The sequence below is a fragment of the Ascaphus truei genome, chromosome 4 (genome assembly GCF_040206685.1).
Source record: "Ascaphus truei isolate aAscTru1 chromosome 4, aAscTru1.hap1, whole genome shotgun sequence".
In the NCBI taxonomy this organism is placed as follows: Eukaryota; Metazoa; Chordata; class Amphibia; order Anura; family Ascaphidae; genus Ascaphus; species Ascaphus truei.
In genome coordinates, this window is record NC_134486.1 from 120,691,164 (window position 1) to 120,708,820 (window position 17,657).

Sequence of the window (17,657 nt, forward strand, 5' to 3'; positions counted from 1 at the left end):
GTAAAGAATTGCTATATACTGTAGTACTTAGCACTGCAACTTGTTAAAGAGTTGATTCAATGATACTGGGTTGTAACTGACTGGTTAAATTTTTAGGAAGGGGCAAAATAATGAATAGTCAGTTGCTGGTTGTTTCAAGTGTCCTGTACATAAATAATATTAAATCCTAAATTGCAGTGCACCTACTGTAAGTTGCAATTTGTGAAGCCAATACGTACATGCTCAGTAATTTTTAAAGGCAGGCTATACCCTTTTATACTCAAAATTTTAACTTGTACACTATTGAACCTGAACTATAAATGGTTAGGATTTGTTTTTTATGGCTATGAACCAGCAGGCAGCCATCTTTGAACTGTGATGTCTTCTATGACATTGGAAGAGAATGACATCATCTTGGGTCCTGCTTCCTCTTGAACAGCCTTATTCCTTTTTTACTGCCATATTAAACATAAGATGAAAGGAGACATGTAAATTCCTGTTCCAGAAAAAGCAGGAGTAATGAGGCGGGTAAGGAATCACAAATAATTACCATTACAAATCAAATCTTCCAGAGTCACAAAAGATAAACCCAAACTGCTCAAAAGAAAACAAGGCGATATCAATCGTTTTAGTTAAAATGTCATATAGCATTTATGAAGGCAAGATTGAACAGTGTAGCCTGCATGGAAACAGGAACAGAAAACTATAAAGCTGGAGAAAGAAAAGTAACGATGTTCATGGCGTGGATATGATGAGCGATGTCTGTTCTCTGGGAGATTAGTGTAGTCGTGTTACCTTCACATCCTGAATCGGTTACAGTACTTCCACAGTTGGAAACCTTTCTTCTAAGAGATTTTCTATGTTGCTACGTAGGGTCAAAAAACAACTGAACAGCACTTAGCTTGTCCTTTATCTTTACAGATGTAGAGATTCCTGAAAGCCCAGAAGCCTATGTAAAACTTACTGAAAGTGTTCTGAAAAGTACTTCTGGTAGGCTAATGGCCGAGCCACAATTAAACGCATTATTGTAACCTAGCACTACAATAGTAGCAATCCTACCTCTACATCACCGCTTTAACCAAAATCATTGATCTATGTTGTTAACACAGAAATCACATGCCTGCTCCATTCTGCATGCTTATAGCAGACATATAGCTTTTGATTATTAACCATTTCTTAACTGTCCTCATTTAACTGTGATTTGTTCTAAAGCAGATACTGAAAGCCAAAACCTACCATAAGTTAAAGACAGGTGCTAAGAGCTTCTTACAATAAATAATTTTGTGTTTTTAAAGCAGAAATAGTACATTCACCCTTTTTTCTCTTTTTTTCTTATTTGTATTCGTAAAGCATATGGTAATGTATTATTCTACATTCTTACCTAAGATGGCAAACGTTTGGTGATCCTGTTCTAAATCTGTAAAAAAAATACAGTGTGTGCCTAACGAAATGGCCGCCTTTTAACTTTGTGCTGCAGTCTGTGAAATGGTGCAGCTGATATGTAACATTGTATTACTACGTGTAACACATTATTGTTACAGCTTGCAGAGTAATAGACAGTCTGCTGTTTGGAACACAGAAACTGATCTGTTAGTGATACTTTGTTGCCAATAGGCAGAGCTCACAAAGGTGTGTGTCAGAGCTGGTTTCAAAAGAAGTGGATATGACTTACTAAATGGTTGCTGTAGCAAACAAAGAATGATTAGTACATTTTTTTAAAAAATATTCAAAATGGCATTAGGAGTTAAAAAAAAATGCACACAGTTTTGCTGCTTTAAGGATTTCGTTTGTTGCACATTCAGCACCTGCAGATGACTTGTGTTCGAGTTCATGTGTTTTAAAGTCACTGAACCCAGTGAGGTCTCTATAATTATGACTCATTTAGCAGCACTGTCTTACATTTAATGTAAGTCCGTTAACCAGAGAAGTTTGTTTCCTCGGACCTGGCAAGTATTATGCAACTAAAATAAATCTACCTTAGAGCACCGAAATGGAGGCATCCAATCTATCTGTGCGGCATAATTCCGTTCATATTTTTCTTACTGCCCCTCACACATTTCTCACTGGCACAAGGAGAAGAAGGATGGGCAGAGCCATTGCCCCAGGAATTATTTAAAATGCAGTAAAGTTTAGTGCACAATAAAGGGTTCATTTGGTTTAAAAACCAAGGGGCCTATGCAGAGAGCAGCGAATTTTAAAATTGGCGAGTTTAATAAAAAGTAGCTTTTTTGGAGAGTTTTATTCTCCATATGCAGAAATGTGCAAATTCTGCTATGTTTAACATGAATGCGTGTGGCGAGTTTAAATTGGCGAGATGCGCGCTGCAGAAATGTGTTAAAAAAAATTCGCGCCTTTTTTTTTCCTTTGCTATGGCCGCGAGCGGCAGCTTCTTGCCAACTTTTCCTGGCGAGGCAAAAAGGAGAAAATCGCGCCATTTTATTGGCGCGAACAGCCGCTAGATGCCGTTCGCGCCTCTCTGCATAAGGATATTTTTAAAACTGGCGAGATGGAGGTTCTCGCCAGCCGCGAGGCGAGTTTTAGAAATAGAAAAAAAAAATTGGCGCGTTTTTCGTAACTCGCCATTTTCTGCTGTTTTCTGCGCGATTTTCTCCAAAAAATGGCGAGTTTTGAAATAGCGCTGCTCTCTGCATAGGCCCCCAAGTTTGACAAATGAAATCAGTAATTGCAGCCAAATAAAGCCACCACAATAATGATATTGTAGTTGTTTATACATACTTTACATTGATTTAAAAATATGTCTTAAGTCAATGCAGTTGAGAAGCAGGGAAATGCAGTTATGTCCAGCAGCTTTACTAAAAAGCATTAGCATAGTAAAAAATATATATGTTCAGAAACTGCGGACTTTGACATTGGTGTCAATTATGTGTAGAATACCCAACGTGCAAGGGGCAATGCATATATTTTAGTTCAATAAAGGGACTTCTATTCAGTGTTTTATTGACCACTCATAACAAATGACAGCAGTATGAGTGCTTCCAGTAGAGGTGAATTAATCTGCTGTATACATATATGAGAACATAATATAAAATACTATTGCCAAGCATTCAGCTTTACATAATCTATCCTCTATGTGCATTTAAAGATTATCTTGCATCAAAATCATTGACTATCCAAATGTATTAAAGATGTTCTTCACATTTGTCACATGCTGAGCAATCCACATCTGTCACCCCCCATATATTTTAACAACTTGCTTGAGCATGTGAAGGCAATCATGCACAGCCCCCATGGTTCCACTGTGGGTTTTAGGTACCAGCATGGATCTTCAATTTTCAGCATCTAGATCTATACAATGTGTTCCATTTAGTGGAAACCTTACTGGTTTATTCTTGAACCATTATTTTGATGTATATCCACGTGGCATTCCTTTGTAACTAATTTTGTCTTTTGCATGTTGGCGAAACTGCTTTGTACACTGTTAGCATTCTTTGTTTTAATGTTCAGGCTTTCAGAATCTGGAGATGATGGTTGATGCTTTTCCATTTTATCACAGGGGAGTCAGGCTCCTTAGAAACACAGATTCGTCAGCTAGACAAAGCACTGGACAGCAGCCGCTTCCATTTGCAACAGACAGAAAATGTCATACGCAGCAGGACACCCACCGGACCGGAGCTAGATTCCAGCTACATGGGTTATGTAAGTATAGGCACTTAAGAATTGTATTTATTTCAAGTTCATAAGAATAACACCTGAATGCCAAATTTGGGATTTTATCCATTTCCGTAAATCTGCTATTTCAAAGAAATGATTTAACGCATTTGTGGGCGACAGGCAGATTTACCTGTATCCCTCATCTGATTACCACCCAAGCAGTCTGCTCTCTCTCCCCAGTGCTGAGAGAGTGGAGATGTTGCTGGTTGGAATTGTAGCTTCTTCCCACAACCTGTGCTGCCTAATGACAATTTTAGTCACTAGCTCCTACTGTAAGGAGAGGAGTGGGGTCGTATTCATCAGTGGGCAAGGGTTTAGAAGGTGAGGGGAGAAGCTCATATCCACGGCTGCAACGTTCATTTTGCCTGCACACCATACTGTATTTAGCAAAAGTGGGGTATTTTTTTGTTTTTTTTTAATTGTGTGCTGCTAGTCGTCTAACTTGTAACAGGCAGATTTTACTTTAACTTTTACTTTTAAGCCCCCCCCCCTGTGCACCTTATTTACTGCAGCGTCTCCCAACAGACTGCACACAACTGCCCCTACCCCTCAACCAACTCCCTGTGCAAACCCTGAATAGGCCCTAGCATTGCAATGCAGCAAAACATTTTGACAAGCAAAAGGCACACCTCTGCATACACTCACTTGGCTCACAACAGCTTCAAGCAACATTACCTACCTCTGTGATAATGAACCTGCTATGTATCTCTATTTTGTTCTTTCTTGTGGCCTCATGGAAATGTTACTCTCCCTATCCACTACAAACTCCTCCCTCCTGGCCCACCCCCAACATCCCCATACACCCTGGATTACTAAAAAGCCTTGCACTATCTACTGAATGTTGGTGGAGAACTCTGAAAGCCAGCACACCAACCACCGCTCACTCTAATGGCAAACATCCCAAATTTACAACTTGCAAACAACTACTCACATTTCTACTCCTACTATTACACTCTTTAGCAGGTGATATTGAACTTAATCCAGGCCCCCCCTTCTTAACTCTGTCTCATACCCCTGACAATACCCCCTTAAAATTCCGAAAAGGTCTATCTGTCGCCCATATAAATATCTGGAGCCTGCTGCCCAAACTGGATGAACTAAGGGCATGGTGCCTTATGCATAAATCCAAAGTCATCGTTCTCACAGAAACATGGCTAACCCCTAAAACCCTTGATGCAAATATTGCCATTCAGGGATACTCCATTTCTAGGAAAGATAGGTCAAAGAAAGGAGGAGGGGTGTTATTTTTTATTGCAGTCACCTTACAATTTACACAGTTAAATTGCCCCCAAGTCCACCCTCTTTTGAAATCCTAGTTGGCAAAATCTGCCTCCCCTTTTCTAAGCCCGTCCTGGTTGCTGGCATCTACCACCCCCCTAAAACCCCTCTACATTCCCTGATTGATATCACCCAGTTTCTTGGCTCCATTTCCTCTCTGAATGAGAAGAGTGATCTGTTAGTTCTTGGGGATTTCAACTATAATTGGCTCGACCCTAAAAACCACATAATCCAGCTAGAACTCAAGTGACTTAACCTAATGTAACTCATTTCCCAACCCACACGGACAAACCTGAAATCTCACAACCATTCCTTGCTAGATTGGATTCTATCCTCAAATCCCAGCAGAATCCAATCCTCTGGAATCCCCCTGACTTTTTCAGTGACCATGCAATAATGTACTGTCTAAGGAAAATTAAACTACCCCAATCAATCCCTAAAGTTTTCCTCACTAGAACGTTTAGAAACTTTAACCCACAACAGTTTCTGGCTGACCTTACCAACTGCCCTTGGTACAGAATCGACTAATTCCCGACACTGATTCTGCGCTCGACTATTTCCAATCCGAGTTATTAAAACTGTGTGATACCCATGCTCCACTACGCAGAATAAGAGTACGGGGGGCCCAATTCAGAAGCTTGGACCCCCCGCAGGGTGATCACGAGAGACACTGTCCCCAGTGCCGCGGCCATTTGCTTTTGGCCGCTACTCTGGAGACAGTAAGTCTTACTACATCGGTTCAAAATTTTAATACTCCAGAGTGTTTTCTGAACGCAACTACTAAAGGTTGTTGAGATACAGCAAAAAAAGACAAGATTACTAAAATATTTGCATTTGCAAAACATTCATTGAGCTAAAAGCTCAAATCAATTGATACACCAACATAAACGTTAAATTGGTTAGCATTGAAACCTTGGTTTACAGGAAACAACGATAAAGAATGAATTGCATTGAAAATGAGTACTTGGCTGTTGACATAGTCCTTGATATCATATATTGTGAAAGCAGAATCCCTTTGTCTGAATTCTCATGTAATGCAGAATGAAACCTAAAAATAATTCACATCAGATTTTTTAAATGCTTGTTTATTTGGTTTTCAAGTAATCACCACACAAAATGGTTACAAAGATACTTGTACAATGTGTAAAGTTGTTCTCTTTTTTTTTTCTTACTCACAAAGGCCCGGATCACAAAAGGGTGCTAAACTGTATATGAATGGGAGCTGAGGTGGTCCAAAGCTTAGCACCCTTTTGTGGATCTGGAAGTAGGTCAGACACCCCATTGGATGACACTGCAATCATTGGTAATCAGCACAACTGTTAGTGACCCATGTTGTGTTCAACAGATGAAACTGCTGGGAGAGTGTCGAGGGAGCATTGATACAGTGAGGAGGGTAAGCGACAAACTGAAAGAGGAAGAGGAGAAGCTGTCTGGATTCATTAATTTGAATAGTTCAGAGACACAAACATCAGGTGAGTAACTTAAAACTTTTTGTCAAACCATATACCATGTACTTCACAACTTGTGCAATACATCTAGCGAATTAAACAGCTCCATAAATACTATATACTTATTTCTAGAAATAACATAGGCTGTATCTGTTTTCCAATAGGAATATGGCATAACAAGCAATACTTTAGCTGTTTTTTAATAGACATACTTAAGGTTAAAAAAAAAAATGTAAGAAAAAAATTGTTGATACACAGATGAAGCCACCTGTATTAGAACACTTACCCGGGAAATTCTGGGAGATTCTGGGGCAGTCTCACAGTAAATGCCTCAACATTTCTGTGAGATTCTTAATGGCCCATAGGATTAACAGCAGGGGTCCCTGCAGTCCCATTCAAACTGACTGCAGGGATCCCCGCTATGTTAATGCAATGGGCCATTAAGAATCTCACAGAAATGTTGAGGCATGTTAGGCATTTACTGTGAGACTGCTCCAGAATTTTCCAGGCAAGAGTTCTAATACTGGTGGCTGCATCTGTACCCCTTTTGGTTTTCACAGCACACATTAAATAGCCTCTCTTTATTTTAAAAAGAGTACAATGAGTCCACTTCGATTTAACAGCATTAGGCTATCCTGAAACAGCACTGGTCTTTTTATTTAATTTTAATATAAAATTTACAGTAATAATAAAACAATTTCTGTAAAAGATAAAACACAATTTCTGTTAACCCCTAAATCACCACCTGCTGTGCGATACTTGTCCCGGCTCTCCCCTTCTGTCGACGACCCCGAAGGCAGCACCTACTGTGTAACACTTGAGACAATACATCTCTCGCTTTATACTCTACTTTTTATTTGCACAGAGGTTGTGTACAGTATGTTCATTCATGTTACTGTGTTTATGTCATTGCTTGTGCAGGTGTTATTGAGCGGTGGGAGTTAATCCATGCTCAAGCTCTTAACAAAGAGCTCAGAATGAAACAAAAGCTTCAACAGTGGCAACAGTTTATCTCAGACCTCAACAATATTTGGGATTGGCTAGGAGACGCTGAGGAAGAACTAGAACAGCTGCACCGTTTGGATGTCTGCACAGATATCCAAACGATTGAATTGAGGATTAAAAAACTAAAGGTGAGGTGTTTAAACAAAGGAAAGCGTAACTGGGCTGAAAGAGTAACTTAGTGATGAAAACACTGCATTTGAAGATGTCTCAGCTACCAAAATTAGATTGTGAGCACTTTGGGGCTTGGGCACCTTGGACTATATTTACTAGGCAAGCTATTCCATAAGACATCTTCTGGCACTTAAAGAGACCCCATTTAAGTAAATGGCCTATAAAGTGCCATCTGGTACCAGAAGGTGTCCTATAGAATAACATTATTTAGTAAATATGGCCCATTGTTGCCTCAAAATGCTGTGTAAACTGATGTGTACATTGTCAGAATTATATGCAACAACTATTATGTATTATATACTGTATATGGTATTATTGCAGAGTGATTTGCCTTTAAATGAATGTTGAGTCATTTAGTAGATGCATCTCTTAACTCCTTAATTGCCAACGGTAATATAACAATGGGTTGCAGTCCCTGTCTGTATAAGCAAACCGGTTAATGATTAATATCCAAGTGATTAGACAATAAAGAATATCACTGCAGCAAGGGATTCTGGGAAATGACATGCAAATGAGCACACAATGTGTCACCTTTTGCCTGGAATATCCATACACATGGAGCCCATTTAAGATGATGCATCACCGTTCACACAGCTTTTAAGCACAGCATGGGACTAGCAAAGCAAGTCAAAGACATTACCCAGCAAAGTGATCTAGTAACTCGTATTTAATAGCACAATTAGGGGGCCAGGAACTTGATTTACATATTAGATTTGTCTTGATCAGTGTTGGTCAGTGTTGGCCTCTCGTCATTATTCCCTCCGCTGCACTAATGTTATTGGTATTATTTTATATTTTTGGGAGATGCCTATCCGTTTTAATGGACATCTTTTTTTTTTTTCTCCACTTATCTCCTCTTAGGAGCTTCAGAAGGCTGTTGATAATCGTAAAGCCATAGTCCTATCCATTAACCTATGTAGCTCAGAATTCACCCAAGCAGATACCCCAGAAAGCAAGGAACTTCAAGAGCGCCTGAGCCAAATGAACCTGCGGTGGGACCGTGTCTGCAGCACATTAGAGCAGTGGCGTTGCTCCCTGCAAGAGGCTTTGATGCAGTGCCAGGTCTGTACTGACCGGGAACATTATTTACGTTACAAACCAAAGTAACACTGGGCCATATTTACTAAGGAGTGCTACGCCAAATATGGCACCGTACAGCCTATTCAAGTGAAAGGGCTGAAAGGTGTAGAGATGGGCAAACTTGTTTAGCCAAAGTTCGAATCCGCTGTGAAAAAATGTTGCCTCCATAGATATTTATCATTATTATTATTATTCGATTATGCGAAAATTCAACTAACCCAATGCAAAAATGTGTTTAAACACAATGGGACTTAAAAAAAGAAGAAGCTTGTAGTGAAATAGACTGCAAAAAAGTGAATGGCATGCTTTAGTACGTTTTTTTAATGTCAAAAGGTTCAAACTGTGATAGAATCGCCGATCAATAGTAAGGTGTCTTTTGGCACGGGAGATGTTTAATGAAGTTTACTGCTTAGTAAATATGGTACATGGTTTTCTGCACTGTTAAAGCAGCAGGAAAAGCTACCGGTTTTTATTTTTTTATTTTGTTTCCCTTTAAAGCTGCAGTTCAGTCGTTTTTTTTTTTAAAGTTTTTTTTTTACTTCAATAGTTTCATGTGTGCAATCTCTAATTACCTAAAGAACTGTATAGCTGCCAGTCAATTCGTTCTCCATGTATTGATAGGCGAAATTTGGTGACATAATTAGAGCTGGCATATGTTTTTATTTGCTTCTGTCAGTCAGTGGAAGCTCATGAATATTCATGAGCACTCCTGCACTGACATGTGCTAGAGGGAGGGCAGGGCTGACAAAGGGGTGTGCCAGGGCTTGTGACAGGACATGAAGGGGCAGTGCCTTAGCAAATGGCTGTTAAAATAGAATACAAGAAATTGGTCTTTCAAAGTTGTTTTTTTAAAAACAGAAAATGCTAAAAGTATTTTTTCGTACTACAGAACTGATTTATTAAAAAAAACACACATGCAGGATATTGACTGAACTGCAGCTTTAAAATGGGCATCAATACAATCCACACAATGATAAGTAATTAGCTAAGATGCCGATCGTTCCGTTCTCCCGACTCTGGGGATCTCTAAATGCAGTGCAGCAGAAGATGACCAAAGATGCAAAGATCTGTGGGGAAGACCAGGCAGTCACTAGATACAATTGGTGCACTGCTAGAGAGAGGGCAGGGCTCAAAAAGGAGTGTGCCGGAGCCTGTTTAAGAAGAGGAAGGGGGTGTGACTTTGTTAATGGTTGCTATAGAAACAAAAAAGGCTTGTTACATTACAATACATTAAAATATCATTCAGAGTTGTTTTAAAAAAATGCTACAAGTATTTTTTCATAGTAAAGAACTAGTTTATTTAAAAAAAATAACAGACACATGTAAGTTATTGCTTGGTCTGTCGCTTTAAGAGACACTTTGCAATTACAATAGAAACATTTAAATTTCATAACGTGGCATTGCAAGCAACATTCCTCTCAGGTGCACCCATGGGAGGGAGCAGGGGAAGGGCATTATTTTCTTCCTTCCCATTGCTTCAGTAAAATATCTGGAGTTTTAGGTTCGAATACACTAAGCTCTGTTGGACTATTTAACATGACATTTATAAAGGTACCATCACGGTAATAGTAACGCAGCATTCACAAGAGAAAATAATGTAATGTTAACCTGGTTTTTACGCCCATAAAAAGCAGGGGGATAATTAGAAAAGGTTGTTAGTGACCTTAATATGCTAGCGAGTCGTAATCATAAGAATACCATATTCATGCGGCATTAAGGTTAATACTGGGAAATAAGGTTACATTATTTAAGCCATACTTAACTCTGGCATTAGGTATAGGTTATGAGAAAGTGAATACATAGAATAGATCAGGGGAAGAGCGCGGAGCCTTTGTAACTGACGCGCCCCCCTAGAAAATCTTGCGCACCCCAGTTAATCAAATACACTTTTATCAACGTTTTAATATAATAACCGCTACGAGCCAAGGTGGCCAGCTAGTCATTTGTCAACCCATGACTCGCTGGCCAGAGTGTGGTAGAAAGGGGTTAATATATTCCTAACACTAGGCTACCTACCTTCTATTTCATAATTAAAAGGCTTACAGTAGTTTATTGGTTTAGCTTTGCTTAACGGCTTACTAACCCCTATGACAAACAAGGAGTACCCTAATAGCACAATATCAAAATACAGATTTCAATAGTGCTCATTACCCCATGAGTGCCAGTGAGGCTACCAAGAGGTTAATGAATAAATAAAACCATGTACTCTATCCATGTTACATTCCTCCAAGGTGTTCAGGCCCATAGAACATTGAAGGCTCCAAATAACCCATGTTTAACATGTAATGTCAGTTGCACAGCAATACATTGCCTTCCATAAACAGACTAATGAGCATTATAGACACAACTACCAGGCAGGTGTAGTCCATACTACTCTACTTAAAAAGGGCAACCCCAGAGCTGTGCTGAATAGTTGTAGGGGTTTTTTTTTTCTTCAAAGAATTGCACCTCTAAAATGCAACCCCCCCACCCCCAAAATTATTTGTTACACTTATCAGCCAACACATAGTCCAGTGGTTTCCAACCAGGGTTCCTAGGACGGTCCAGGACATTTTGTCGCAGCCATTTAGCCGTGGCCAAATGGCTGCTGGCACTTCGCTGTGAATTACCCTAATGCCAGCAACATCACTGCTAAGGTAAGTGCCCTTACCCTTACCCTTAAACACCCTACCCTAAACCCTAAAACCCTTTAAATAACCCCCTACCGTAGCCAATAAAACACCTTAAACTAATCCCCTACCCTAACCACTAAAAATCCATTAAATTAAGACCCTAAGTACTGTACTAAAACCCCTTAAATTAACCCTCCTACCCCAAGTGCTAAAACCTTCTAAATTAACCACCTACCATAAGCACTAAAACGCCTTAAATTAACCCCCTATCCTAAACAGTGATAAAACTTACCCTAGAACGGCCAGCAGTGGGGACTCCAGATGGCGGATTGGCTGTGGTGGGGGGGTGAGTTGCAGTGTAGCACCGGTCGGCCATTCGGTTGTAGCAAAATGGCCCATTCCGTTCCTAGGAGCCCATGGGTTCCCCAGGCGTCCCTAAAGTGTTCTGTGCAATTTTCAGGTCATTTGAAATTGTACCAAATACTGAAAAATGTACAATGCATCTGATTTCAGACACTATTAGAGAGGGCTGGGGTTCCTTACAATGCATCTGATCTCTGACGCGCTATTAGAGAGGGTTGGGGTTCTGCAGAGTTTTACAATATAATTATAGGGTTCCTTAACCATAAAAAGGTTGGAAACCCCTGACATAGTCATTGCTGTAAACCAAATATTGTTTTTACAAAAACACTTGCATTTTCTGGGGATATCTCTCCCAATCCTGGTCCCTGCCTTATTTCTACTTGCTCTCGTCCTCGCCTTCCACATGCAACTTCTACTCCTTCTGGTGTAAACCCTTCCAACCTCTTACCCATCCCCTGCCACCCTCCCTCCTCTCTTCCTTTCTCCTGTGCCCTTTGGAATGCGCGCTCCCTCTCCAACAAGTTCCTCTCTGTGCATGACTTCTTTCTCTCTCACTCTCTGCTCCTATTTGCCATAACTGAGACCTGGCTCACTCAGACTGACTCTGCTCTGGAAGCTGCCCTCTCTTATGGTGGCCTTTCCTTCTCCCACACTCCGTGCTCTGATAGCAGGGGTGGAGGCGTGGGGCTCCTGCTCTCCTCTCTCTGCCGCTACCGAACGTTCCTATTCCTCCCTCTCTTGCTTTTCCCTCCTTTGAAGTTCACACAGTCCAGATCTTCTCTCCTCTCCCTGTCCATGTGGCGGTCATCTATCGCCCACCTTCCTCTTCCCCTCATCCCCCTTCTGCCTTTCTCTCTCACTTTGAATCCTGGCTCTCTTTCCTTCTCTCCTCAGACTCCCCTGTTCTTCTCCTTGGGGACCTCAACTGCCACATTGATGACCCCTCTCTCCCTTGTGCTTCCCGCTTTCTCTCTCTAACCTCTTCTTTTGGCCTTCAATAATGGACTGCAGCCAGTACCCACAAAGATGGCCACTACCTACACCTGGTTTTCACTAAAAACTTCTCTCTCTCCGATTTCTCCATTTCCCCTTTTCCTCTCTCTGACCATCACCTCATCTCATTTTCTCTCTCTCACTTCTCTCCATCTCCATCTCGCCCTCGTTTTTGCAGAAACCTGCGCTCTATTAACCTACCAGCTCTTGATTCCACTTTACGCTCCTCCCTCTCCTCTCTCAGTTCTGCTTCAGACCCTGACAACCTGGTCAGGAACTACAACTCTGCCTTATCTTCCTCTCTTGATCTTCATGCCCCGCTTTCTCTCTGCCGTCCTCTTCCTTCTAACCCCAGACCCTAGCTAAACTCCCACACACGCATGCTGCGTTCCTCCACTCGTTCCTCTGAACGCCTCTGGAGGAAATCTCATACGCTTGCAGACTTCATTCTCTACAAATTTATGCTGTCCTGTTTCAACTCTGCCCTCTCTCAGGCTAAATAAACCTACTTTTCATCACTAATCAACACACAAGTCCAACCCACGCCGACTCTTTTCTGTCTTTGACTCTCTACTCAGACCACCCTCGGCTGCCTCCTCTTCTTCCTCCATCTCACCTCAGGACTTTGCTGACTTTTTAAAGGAAAAGGTGGAATCCATATGTCAGAACATCCCATCTGTTGCCTCCTCCCATCCCACACTGCTTCCCAACTCTCCTCCTGCCTTTCTAGACTCTTTTTCCGCTATCTCGGAGGAGGATGTGTCACTGCTGATCTCCTCTTCTCCCTCTACCACTTGCCCTCTTGATCCCATTCCCTCCCATGTCCTAAAACCTCTTGCTCCTTCTATAATCCCTATGCTCACACAGATCTTTAACTCTTCCCTCTACTCTGGTACCTTTCCATCCTCCTTCAAGCATGCAACCGTTATACCATTACTCAAAAACAGCAAGCTTAACCCTACCTGTCCTTCTAACTATCGACCTGTCTCCCTCCTGCCTTTTGCCTCCAAACTCCTTGAACGTCTTGTATTCTCTCGATTGCTACACTTTCTCAACACCTATTCTCTTCTACACCCTCTACAATCTGGCTTCCGCACTGCTCACTCTACTGAAACAGCCCTCACTAAAATAACTGACGACCTCCATGCTGCCAAAGACAGAGGTCATTACACTCTGCTAATATTACTTGACCTCTCTGCAGCATTCGACACTGTGGACCACCCTCTTTTCCTCCACATTCTCCATACTCTTGGTATTCGGAACAAAGCTCTATCCTGGATCTCCTGTTACCTCTCCCATTGTACTTTCAGTGTCTCTTTTGCTAACACCTCCTCCTCCTCTATTGATCTCTCTGTGGGGGTACCCCGGGGTTCTGTCCTGGGACCCCTTCTTTTTTCTCTTTACACACTCTCCCTAGGTGACCTAATCACATCTTTTGGGTTTAAATATCACCTCTATGCTGACGACACACAAATTTACCTTTCAACCCCTGACCGTACACCTGCTATACAGACCAAAGTTTCTGAATGCCTCTCTGGAATATCATCCTGGATGGCCATCCGCTGACTGAAACTTAACATGGCATAACCAGAGCTCCTTATACTTCCTCCCAAACCTGGCCCTACTACCTCCTTTCACATTACTATTGGAAATACGATCATTCACCCAGTAGCTCAAGCACGCTGCCTAGGGGTTACACTTGATTCCTCTCTCTCATTCTCCTCTCATATTCAAAACGTTTCTAAAACTTGTCGCTTTTTCCTCCGCAATATCACAAAGATATGCCCTTTCCTCTGTTACTCGACTGCTAAAACTCTAACTCACGCCCTCATTCTCTCACGTCTCGATTACTGCAATCTCCTGCTGTCCGGCCTTCCTGCCTCTCACCTGTCTCCCCTACAATCTATCCTAAACGCTGCTGCCAGAATCACTCTACTCTTTCCTAAATCTGTCTCAGCATCCCCCACCTTGAAATTCCTCTCCTAGCTTCCGATCAAATCCCGTATCACACACTCAATTCTCCTCCTCACTTTTAAAGCTTTACATTCTTCTGCCCCTCCTTACATCTCAGCTCTAATTTCTCGCTATGCACCATCCCGACTCTTGCATTCTTCTCAAGGATGTCTTCTTTCTACCCCCTTTGTATCGAAAGCTCTCTCCAGCCTTAAACCTTTCTCACTTTCTGTCCCGCACCTCTGGAATGCCCTTCCCCTCAATACCCGACTAGCACCCTCTCTATCCACCTTTAAGACCCACCTTAAGACACATCTGCTTATAGAAGCATATGAATAGCACTGGATAATCCTGGACACATGATACATAAAACTTGGCCCCCTGCAGACGCACTTACTAGAATTCCCTCCTACTGTCTCTGTACGTTCTCCCTACCTACCAATTAGATTGTAAGCTCCTCGGAGCAGGGACTCCTCTTCCTTAATGTTACTTTTATGTCTGAAGCACTTATTCCCATGACCTGTTATTTATATTATTTGTTGTTTATATGATATGTATTACTACTGTGAAGCGCTATGTACATTTATGGCGCTATATAGATAAAGACATACAATACAATACAAAAATAAATACATATTCTGCTCAAACAGGATTACCCGGTTCTGAAAAAGTAGACCTTAGTGTCCAGTGATTTCATAAAAGAATAACCATTTGTCTTATTATAGGACTTCCATGAAATGAGCCATGGACTGCTTCTTTGGTTAGAAAATATTGACAGAAGAAAAAGTGAGATCCTTCCTATTAATGCAAACCTTGACGCGGACACTCTCCATGACCATCACAAACTTTTGATGGTAGTATGCCTCTTTAATCTTTAATGTTCTAGTATATATATATATTTTAATACTCTAAAAAAAGTGCTAGCAAAGTTTCTCAATGATTTGTGTTTTATCTAATGCTAATTTCCTGCGACAATTTTGCAAACATTTTAGTTGTTTTCTACAAGTCCAAATAAACTCTCTGAGCACATTGTAACATGTGAAACGAATATAAACATAACAATTTATGTTTTGCTAGAGAAAGCATTCTGCAATTTCTTATAGCACACAGCAACCATGGTATTAATTAATTCGTGTACACCTGGTCTGAATAAGAAATGGAACATGTGACTGCGTAATGCTAAAGATCCCAACAGTAGGATAAATGAATGAATAACCAGATACTTGTAGAGAGGACCCCTAAAAATAAACTTGATAGAAGACAGGTACTGGGTTGCAGTCCCGGATGGTAAGCTCACTAATAAGTGACGCTGTTGTTAACAATAACACCAGGAAGATTGAGCATAATAACACCCTATAACGTAACAATTGTCTAAAGTCCTGAACAGGAAAACATGTAGCAAGCGATTGACTCACTCTGAGTGCTGCACAGTCCATGCGATCCAAAGGTGAGGGGTCCCCAGGTGTGCTTCCGTCCAAGGGGTAGGCTAGTAGAGAAGGAAAAAAATCCTTGAGAAAGCGCTCTGTGAAGCGTGAAACGTTGGTAGGGCTCTCCATTGCCCTGCTTTTCCATGACCAATAAATAATCTTTTTATGGGATAACCACCCTCCTTTCTACTTTTTTGATACCTACAGTAGTGCCCTTCCAGTTTTTTTCCTTCTCTACTGAATACTTGGGCACAATCAGAAGTATTAAAAAATAAATGATCTGTCCCAGAAGTTGATACTTTATGTTGCACATATTTATTTTTTACATTTTAGGCAGACCTAAAAATTACAAATTAATCTGTATTGATTTTCTGTTGATTTTCATCCAATTATTCAGGATATTTGATGATTTCAAAACTCAAATCAGACTCTCTCCGGCAATTTCTTGCTTTTCTATATTTAGTAAAGGTTCATTTTCAGATTCAATTCCATATATCGCTGATATATACAGTACAATATTAAATAATATAAATACAATTTTTGCAGGTTCCTCTTAAATTCGCTGACAGTAAAAATAATAATTGAAATAGGTATTAATTATAAAGGGTCAACAGTTAAAACCTGTTGACTCTTTCCAAGGTTTTGTGTAAATGAGCCTTCTCAGATACTTCAGTTATGTATTAAGACAAGTTGCAGGGACAATATTATTATACATTGACCTGCAGTTCTACAATAAGCACTGTTGCGAGTTTTAGTTTTAAGCTACTTTTTTGTTTTCCTTTTGTTCAATAATAAATAAAAAAATATTATTTCAAATCAGCGGAGGTGGTACACACCACCTCTTTCCAGTATGTATAATTTACACATATAAGGTGGAGTGCATATCCAAACAGGGACTCTGTTTTCTCATATTTTCCTAAGTAACCCCAGTATTCAGCTTTTGCAGAATCCAATCCCCTGTATATATTAAAACAAGTTGCACAGAAAATGCTGACCTTGTTCTTGTGTAACAGCAAATCAAGCGTGAATTGGTAGAGTCTCAACTGAAGGTGGCATCTCTGCAAGACATGTCCTGCCAGCTTCTAGTGAATGCCGAGGGAAAGGATTGCCTTGAAGCCAAAGAGAAGGTGCATGTCATTGGTAACAGACTCAAGGTGCTTTTGAAGGACGTCACTCGTCATATCAAAGAAATAGAGAAAATATTAGACATTTCAAGCAATCAGTTGGTAAGTCCAAGCTTTTAGTTGCTAGCAATTTCCACATTGGGTGACCAGAGTCCCTGTCAAGTTCAGTGTCATCAGAAAAAGTAGAATTAATTTATTCAAATGTCCTTGTTTTTTTAACTGCCTGGAATTTTGTCACCCTACCAAAAACCCAAGGTGTATTTTGTTCAAGTAAGCTCATCATTTATTATATGTATTTTTAGCAGGTTTATGGCAAGTAAAATGACCTCTTAATCTTCATTATCATTCAATCTTGACAGTCATGAAAATGTAATAACCTTTGCATTGCTAATGATAGAAAATTAGCACCTCTAGTTGTTTTGAAGAATGTTCCTGTTCCTGTTGCAACTGCTTGTTTAATATGGAACAATCTACATGACATGATATAGAATTATTCAATACCCCTTTTGCTTGTACAGTGTGCACTTGACTCTTGATGCCTAACTAAAGACC

The 17,657-nt window shown here is 40.6% G+C and overlaps 1 protein-coding gene across 17 annotated transcripts in view; it reads left to right on the forward strand.

The window, feature by feature from the left end:
- The window catches only part of SYNE1 (spectrin repeat containing nuclear envelope protein 1), a 603,546-nt gene that overhangs the window by 568,447 nt on the left and 17,442 nt on the right, over nucleotides 1-17,657 (forward strand). For 12 of the 17 annotated variants that reach the window (XM_075596504.1, XM_075596505.1, XM_075596506.1 and 9 more), the window contains 7 exons: nucleotides 901-969; nucleotides 3,494-3,636; nucleotides 6,275-6,401; nucleotides 7,299-7,510; nucleotides 8,415-8,615; nucleotides 15,280-15,408; nucleotides 16,995-17,207. In XM_075596504.1, coding sequence (XP_075452619.1) covers nucleotides 901-969; nucleotides 3,494-3,636; nucleotides 6,275-6,401; nucleotides 7,299-7,510; nucleotides 8,415-8,615; nucleotides 15,280-15,408; nucleotides 16,995-17,207 — 1,094 coding nt within the window. The remainder of the gene's footprint in view (nucleotides 1-900; nucleotides 970-3,493; nucleotides 3,637-6,274; nucleotides 6,402-7,298; nucleotides 7,511-8,414; nucleotides 8,616-15,279; nucleotides 15,409-16,994; nucleotides 17,208-17,657) is intronic. The other 5 variants (XM_075596510.1, XM_075596513.1, XM_075596511.1 and 2 more) reach the window with 1 other exon arrangement.